Source organism: Aplysia californica, unplaced genomic scaffold (genome assembly GCF_000002075.1).
Source record: "Aplysia californica isolate F4 #8 unplaced genomic scaffold, AplCal3.0 scaffold00027, whole genome shotgun sequence".
NCBI classification, from domain to species: domain Eukaryota; kingdom Metazoa; phylum Mollusca; class Gastropoda; order Aplysiida; family Aplysiidae; genus Aplysia; species Aplysia californica.
Window position 1 is genome coordinate 2,245,252 of NW_004797297.1, and position 8,544 is coordinate 2,253,795.

Sequence of the window (8,544 nt, forward strand, 5' to 3'; positions counted from 1 at the left end):
GTATGTATATTTTGGGGACAATTTTATTTTGATATGGTAAACACATTTGGAACATAGTTCGCATGGCGCTCATATGACCTTATGCAGTTGCGAGCGCCGTAAAACCTCTACTATAACTAAACTAAACTTAGCATAGTTCCATATTTTGCTAAAGCTTTGATTTGTAACATATTGTCCTAGCTTGCACTTTTATTTTACTAGATTCTAGTACTTTTCTACGCTTTTATTTTAGTCTCCTGTTATTTTTAAAATGAAAATTTCTATAATGCAATAATAGTATAATATAACAGCTATCAAGTTATCAGTCTTTACTCTTTGGTTTGATGTTTTGTTAGTTCTTTCCAAAGATAAAGTTCCATTTCACCGTAAAAGTTGGATCCATTTTTGGAGAACACAAACTTGCATTGTGGATTTACTTCTTGTAAGGAGATAGGAATTATTGATTTCATTATACTGTTGTCTTTGAGTTTTGTATCAATGACAGCATTGTTTACTTACCAGCTGGTCTGACATAACTGACAATTACTTTTAATTATTGAAGAGAATTCAGGAGTCATAGTTAACCATGGGTGCTCCAGCAGCTCAGTTGGTATCATGTTAGACTATGGATCGGATGGCCCTGGTTCGAATCCCAGACTGCGCTTTCTTGAACTCAGATCATATTGTAGAGTTTTCAAGGCTTGGTCTTTTTGGGGATGGATGTTAAATTTAGGAGATTCCACTTCTTGATTTACCTTCTAATAGTGTTGATGGGGAGTAAACCCAAACAATTACTTAATAGTTAAGGGATGTGGAAACGAATGTCTCTGCTCATAGCACATATGTGAGGCAGCGTGGTGAAATCAGGCTCTAGTCAATATAATCAAAGTGAAGAAACTTGCATTTTTCCGCAGGCTTGTGAATTTTTATCAAATTTTTGTTTTTTGGTTCAACACCTTTCATGCCCATTAAAGAACTCATTTCTGTGTAGATTTTTCTGAAAAACGTTGATGAAAGGCACAAAAAATGTAAATTTTCAGTTACCACAGACTCTTATGCTAAGGAAATAACTAATCTTTGGCGGCCATTTTCTCACTACTTTTACCTCTGAAAACAGGTGACCCCCACCTCCTTCATTTGCAAATATCTCGACTTGTATTCAAGATAAATGGGTATTTTTTTCATCCAAATAAAGGCAAGTGAACAAGCTTTAAGATGATACCAATAACTCTACATGCCCAAAAATTGACGAGAGCCTGATTCCTCCACGGTGCCTCACATATTTTTTCATTTAAGAGACTGCGTTTCAGTTAGATTTGATAAGCCGTTGATGACACTTCTTGTAGCGGTATTATTAGAAAACATGCTGTAGTTTGCTATGTTCTTAGCTGGTCTTCTCAGCTGGAGCTCCTGGCCTTATCACTTTGTTGCATCCCACGTCTATTTCACCTCTTGCCTCCTCCACAAATATTGCTGTTGTATCTGTGTGACCTTGTGACCTTTGTGATCCTGCATGCGTGTGATGTGTTGCTTCGACAGACTGCAGCATGCCCCCAGCAGACAGCATGAGCTCTGAGAAGTATTTCACCATTCCACGGAGTGGAGAGGCCAGCTTGGCCTATCGTGCGGCTCTGGCCTCCATGCGGCCTGCCTCCACTGCAGGTTGGTGTGTGTGGACCCAGACTAACTCAGACTGCTCGGACCACTCTCTGGTCGGTCATATTTGGCCGGAGACCAGTCTGTGCCCATTTAGACTCGCTAAAAATCTGTGACAATGTGAACTCATGAGTCAGTCTGTTGCAATTTGAATTGAAAGTTCACATTGATGTAAGTCAATCTGTGCAATTTGAACTCCCTGAAGTCTTTCTGGTGGGCTTGCTGTCTGACATTCTCAAGAATGTCAGATATTTTAACGGGCGGCCACAGAAAAACAGTAACTTTTCTTGGGTGGTGTTAAATTTATCACAATCTGGTAACATGAAATAAATATCCACCTTTTCTGGTCATGTGTGAATTTTGGTGGATTATCTCTCCTTTTCTGGCTTAGTGCTCCTTATCAAACGAGAACAATGTTGACTCTCAAATAATTTTTAGAACATTTGTGTCTTTTTTTTCATCTAAAAACAGCGGCTTGATTATTTCATGAGTTCAAAGTGTTTGAGGTTTGGCTAATGTTTTTGTAATTTAGGATAGAAAAGATAGGTCAGATATCAGATCTAGGGAGAGGAGATATCAAGTAAGGTTAAATAGAAACATCAGTCAGACTTCTGAGTCCACCCAACTTCTTTTCAGGCTGTGGCCAAAGTCTGTATTCATCAAGAGGAAAAGCTGAGATCTAGGCATGAAAAGCTTTTGTTTGAGTGCCCCTAATGTCACGATAGTTATTAGCGGTGTTTCTGTGTTGTCGGTATAAAGCTAAAATGTCATATCTGCACAGTTTAAAATTTTAAGCCGTGGTCATCAGTCGCAGATGCCATTTCTGTCATTTACTAATGATCATATCTTTAGTTTGAAAATGCAGCTGTAAATGATTCTTAGTTGCATCGTCTACTGAAATTGAGCTCCTTTCAAATTTTTAAACGCTTTTTCTCAAAACACTTTTTTGCAGATATGACAATCTTGCATTATACCTTCAATGTGTGCCCTATCACACTGAGTGTGTTACTGTTGTAATATTGTGAAAAATATTTGTGTGTTTTATGGCAATGTCTGGTTCTGCACACACTGCACATTGAGTGTAACCGCCCTCTGCACCAACACACAACACATGTGAACTGAGAACATATACATGTCTAGTATCATGTGTGTATTTCTAGTTGACGCAATGGGTGGAGAGTGTATGACAGGACTGAGTCCTCTAGCTTGTGCTTTGCATCTTGTTCCTATCTTGGAACATCTGCTAGTTTGCTTGGTAAATAAAAATGCTTTATGGTGAAAGTAGTGGTAAATAGATATAGATATATTTGTCTGTTTTATTTATGGTACCGACTGCATGCTAAGTTGTATTTTTAAGGGATTGAATCGATTCACTGTTTTCTTTTCGGCGTTATTATGTGTATGTTGAATGTTAAAAGCCAGTGCTGACATTTTTTTGTATATCAAGCGGATTTTTTGGGGGGTGTTTTGAATAAAAAATACTTGTAAATTTTCAGAAGTAATTCAATAATGAAGTATTTTTCTTTTCAGTTTTATCATCTAAAGCATTTTGTTTTCCTACAAGCGGTTGATAATATTACAAAATCTGATTCTTGTCTTGTTCACCTGTGTAGGTATCCCCGTGTCTGGCACGAATGTCTCAAGACGTTGTTCCGTCAACTCCCAAAAGCCCCCACCTCCAGTAAGACGAACAGCCTCGGTGACAGGGTCAACTCCAGTCCATGTTCAGAAACTTCGGAACTCGCCCCCACGGCAGTTGTCGGCCGACGGAGTCGAAGACGTGTACGCCATGGGTGGTGGGGAGGGAATGGTGGAAGGTCCTTATGCTGAGCTGCAGCTGATCCAGCAGTCTATTCATGGTGCGGGGGGAACAAGGCCGGGGCCTGCCACACCCACCAAACCCACACAGCGCCCGCCTGGGATGGGCAACTCTCATGGACCAGGGGCACCAGTGCCTCCCTCTACTCAGGAGCCCGTCGCCACGGCAACAGTGATCCAGAGCCTCAATGCTAAGTTTGCTTCTCTGAACAGCCAGTACCAGGATGGGGTGGAGGTGGCGCCAGAAGGCGTGGCTGGAGTGGTCAGTCCTGGAGGTGGACCCAAGGGCCAGAAGCCAGCACCTCCTGCCGTCATGCAAAAGCCTGTCCGATCGGGGATCCCCCCTCCTCCATCAGTCATTGCTGCACAGCAGGCTCACCCACGTGTGCAGCAGCAACATCCACAGCAGCAGCAGCAGCAGCACTACTACCACCCCCATCAACAACAACAGCGGCCAAACGACCACCTCGGAGGCCATCCCTCCGCAGCAGGGAGAGGTGCTCACCCTCAAGACCCTAGACGCTCAGCCCATGGACACCCTGGGCACCAGCAACAACATCATCACAACCAGCAACCGCGACAGCTTCAGCATGGCAAGAGCTGGCATGGACATCCACAGCAGCAGCACCGGCCTCACCAGCAACAGCTACAGCAGCAGCTCAGTCACTCGGGACATTACGCAGAGGCCAACGCTCACCTCCAACACCAACACCAACAGCACCATCAACACCAGCAACGACAACAACACCGCGTGTCCGGCGGAGAGGAAGACTTTCCGCTACCTCCCACAGCAGAGGAGTTGCAGGAAATGGAGCGGATATACAGCCGCCCGCCTCCCATTGGGCCCTCAGTACAAGCGCCTGTTGGACAGAGAGTACAGCAGAAGCGACAGCCTGCCATGCACTCGCAGCAACAACAACAACAACAGCAGCAGCAGCAGCAACAGCAACAACAGGCTCCTCAAGGAAACGCTGTTCCAGCCTCGTTGTTAATGGAGCTGAAGCGGAGAGTTTCTGTAGACGATTCCTCCAATGCGTAGACTTGACATTTTATGATTGTAGATGGACTGTGTGAGATGATGGAAACAGGGAAAAACCTTGGCAGACTTTTGTTGAACTGTCAGGTCTTTTTTTGTTTGTTTGTGTTTATGAAATGAGCACGCTTTTGTGCAGGGCACAACGTTTCTCATTTTTCTGGTACCGGAAGAGAGAATCGGTACAGGCTAAGCCTCACTTTGAATCCGGCATGTGTGGTGCTGGTGTGTTGATAATGTGCAATGTGGGAGGGGCTGGAGGGTGTGAGTTGTGTCTGAGGTTAGAGGCTGAGAAGTTCCAGGGAGATGCTGCCAGATGTGTATGGAAATGTGGCTAGTTGTCTGCTGATTGTGTCAGCTGACTGTTGGTGATTGTATTATTGGTTGGTGACTTCCTTTGTACCTTGTACTCTCTCCTCTAGGGCCATCCACCCGTGTATTGAATGACATGTTGCTGATGAAATAGTAGTTTATAAGTAGTGTGTATGTACAGTGTACAGAAATCCAGGGGACTCGTTGCAGGCCAGGCCGACTATGGGGGCTGTGTTGTGGTTGTGAACTCGCTCCTCAGAGAAATCCTGAGTTTCAATGTTGAATGACATCACAACTAGACTTGCCTTCTACACTACAAGTCGCACCAAGGGCACATCTTATGAGAGCAGCGCCGCATCTTTAACGCTAGCCCTGTCCTTGTCTCAGACCGGTGTGCGTGTGTGGACAGATCGCTGCTTCTTCACGTTGCTCCCCTAGACAACAGACCCAAGTTGTAATCTGACATAGAACCGAGTTCGTTAATGCTACTTGCCAAGAGAACATGAAAGAGAAAATGAAGATGAGATGTGACCATTTCCAATTAATAGTGTAGAGCTTTGTCGTAACCATAGATCAGTATATCAATATCATCAGTGGTGTTGGGTCCAACCTTACAGACTCCTAGGTGCGCTTTAAAATTTTCATGGTTTTATCCAGAACTTCATGCTTTACATCATCTATTTATGTACCTGTACCCTAAAGCTAATAGAAATATGTTGCAAAACTCAAATTCCATTGAAATAACTAACTGCGGGCGGGGAGTTGTCTCTCTTAAAATAAGGCTCTCAAGAGAAGGCCACTTTTTGACCCACTCCCCCATTGTTGTGCTTATGGTACAAATAAGGGCGACTGAATAAAAAAAGTTGGGATTGCTTTTTTAATTTGATTTTTCTTCCACTCGGGAAGGATGATCTATGTCAGGTGCCTATCACTTGTCTAGTTTGATTCCTATGTTGATATCAGTGCCAGCTCCAGTTTGAATTATCCCAAGTTCCACTGGATGGTTTGATCTTTTCCAGTGCATGATACGGAAAATGAGTTATACAAATGCTCATCAGTTTGTTGGGTTTTTTTCTCTCTGTTAGGGAGAACTGTGCTTTTGAAAAAATGTTAATAAAACAGCAAGTTGTAAATTTTGTTGAGTTTTACAAATAAAATAAAAAATATCTGGCTGTTAGTGTTATAGTTTGAGTGTACGTCTTAACTAAAGCTCTTACACTTACATATTCACCTGAACCCAAGGCATCCAGCCAGGCAGGATTCAGTTTTCATCTAATAGACTTTCAAATAATAGGTTAGCTGTGCTCTATTTTTTTCCTCTCTTTCTGCTTGGTAACAAAAAATTGCCTGATCATGTGATCAGTGCTGCGTACAGACATTGAGACTACCATGGGGAAGGGGTGTTGCCTGTATATAGTTGTCCTGTTGTGTTACTTGCAAATTGCTTTGAAGAGAATCAAACCGGCGTAATTAAGAAGTTCTTTCCATGCATCGCACAAACTGTTCTGAACAAGAGATTGCAGAGGTTTCTTCATCTTTATGGGCATTATTATAATTTTCATACATGCATATTTTATTTCCGAATGTGGGGGATGGAAAATATTTTTATGCTTTGCATTTGAATTAAACTCTTCAGTATGCTTTTACAATTTACAATTGTGTTGTAACGTTTCACCTGCACAGTTTCAGCTGGAGAAATTTAAGTCCCTAACTGTTTGTTTTATAAAGAGGCTGAACTGTCTTGCAATTAATGATTTCATTGAGACTAGACATTCGATTGTTTTCTTGATACTGCTATTTCTGTACTTAAATATGTACAGGTTATGTATTTCTAGTGCTCGGAAATCCCAGAGGTGGTTTCCATGTTTGGTAGTATTTTCAGTGACCTGGGAGATAACACAGTGCTTTTGGCTGGCCTTGGTTTCTATTATTGTGTAAAGAATGTTGGAATGGGAAAACTTGAAAGAGATTCTAATTGTATCGTTAACATCAATTGACATTTTCAGTCTTAAGTCACTCAAGTGCTTGCTCGCATTATTTTGTTTTTCAAGCTGTTGAAAAGTCGCAGAGATTGGAGCAGATGCAACATGCTGTCCAGCAGGAAAAGGATAAAGATCTGATTGGTGGACTCATCGGTCTGTGTCAAAATAATGTCAAGGATGTTGAGCTTAGCATTGAGGAATAAACTGTGGTTCACTTTTATCAACATCTGGGCTGTGAATTGCTACATCTTTTTGGTTTGTTTGTTCTCATTGACTGTTGGAATATTCTCCGTGACAAGTTTACTTTTCATATTGCTGAATAATCTTTTTGCAACAGAGGATGATCTTGTGGTCTTCAGCATAACTTTGCTGCTTAGTCTGTTTTTTTAAGATGAACCCACAATCTGTTGCTAACAAGCTTCAGTATACAGTCATAGTTTTTTCTTCTTGTTGGCTCCAAACTTTTGACTCCCAGACCTCTGGCTCTACCAAGACTTGATTCTAGCTCTGTTACATCACATTGAAACTCAGAACTTTATTTTTCTCAATCTACATTGTTGCTGCATTGTGAAGAGTCAGCCACAATTTACATAATTTAGCATTACAATCTACTCTCAAAGTTTCATGGAAGATGCATCGATTCTCACTGGGATTGATTTGTTAATATTCGCTTTGTGCTTTGGTGAATGAAACTGGTGATGAGGAAATTGGGGTCTGTGTATGTCTCGTTCAGTAGTTTGTGTCTCTGCAGCAGCTATATTGGCACGATCATGATTCTGAAGGAACTTGATGGCCAGAGAACAGTGTTACAGGCTGATTGCTTAATCTGTAACAGTTTATAGGTCATAAACTATGCAGGTGTGGACTTTTTGGGGGAAAAGTTCTATGTTGGCTTTTACTCAGTTATGGTTGCTTAAGATTAAGAATCCTTCGTTCATCCCATTATTTTGTATTTCTTGCTATAAGATCCAAGTTGAATCCACAAACTTATACTCATGAATTCTGCACTCAGTACTGGGAAAGAAAAGCCCGGTAGATTTCACATATACCTAATTATATATATCGGAAATTTTATATGACTACTCCAGAGAATGCTTTCATTTGCCATTGACTCACGAATGTGTCACTTTTGTTCTCAGATCTGTTAGACATCTCATGAAAAAAATCTGACTATATGCTTGCTCTGTGTATTTATTTGTTCAGTTTTATTTCCAAAGATAATTTTCAGTTTGGTTTTGAATGTTTTATTATAGCAACAGCATCACCAACAACCGTATACTTGCAGTTGTTGAAACATTCGGATCTGTCTACAGGAACTCTTTTCAGATTGTCAGAAAAAGTTTGATGCAAAAAGTTTTTTAAAAATAATGTTGTTCTTGATTATATTATGTTGCATTCAGCTCAAATTATGTAACACTTTTCATTACATGATTTAAATGGGTGTATGTTTGATGCATTTGCATTTTCTATATTGTTGGACTCTAGCTGCAGGAGAATTCTGTGTCCTGTCAATTTCAGACACAGTAAACAAATGGAATGTTCTTCTCAGTAGTTGTTAGTATATTGTTTTGTGGGAAAGGGGATGAAGGGATGTAAGATAGTTAATAGTGCTTAGAACAGAATAAATCATCTATTCCTTGTCTGTAATATGGTAGGTTATGTATTTTCCGTAGGTATGTTTTATTTAAAACAATCTTTATTTTTCTTCGCTTGATGGACTGTCGATAGATGATGGACTGGTAGGATACTACGAGTACAGGAGTC

General features: G+C 41.0%; 1 protein-coding gene across 1 annotated transcript in view; it reads left to right on the forward strand.

The window, feature by feature from the left end:
* Nucleotides 1–8,137, forward strand: part of LOC101860626 (protein MTSS 2) — a gene marked incomplete in the record, with an annotated part of 117,976 nt that extends 109,839 nt beyond the window's left edge. The window contains 2 exon segments of the mRNA XM_035973469.1: nt 1,519–1,641; nt 3,249–8,137. Of these exon segments, the coding sequence (XP_035829362.1) occupies nt 1,519–1,641; nt 3,249–4,492 (1,367 nt within the window).
* Nucleotides 8,138–8,544: the final 407 nt, after the last annotated feature.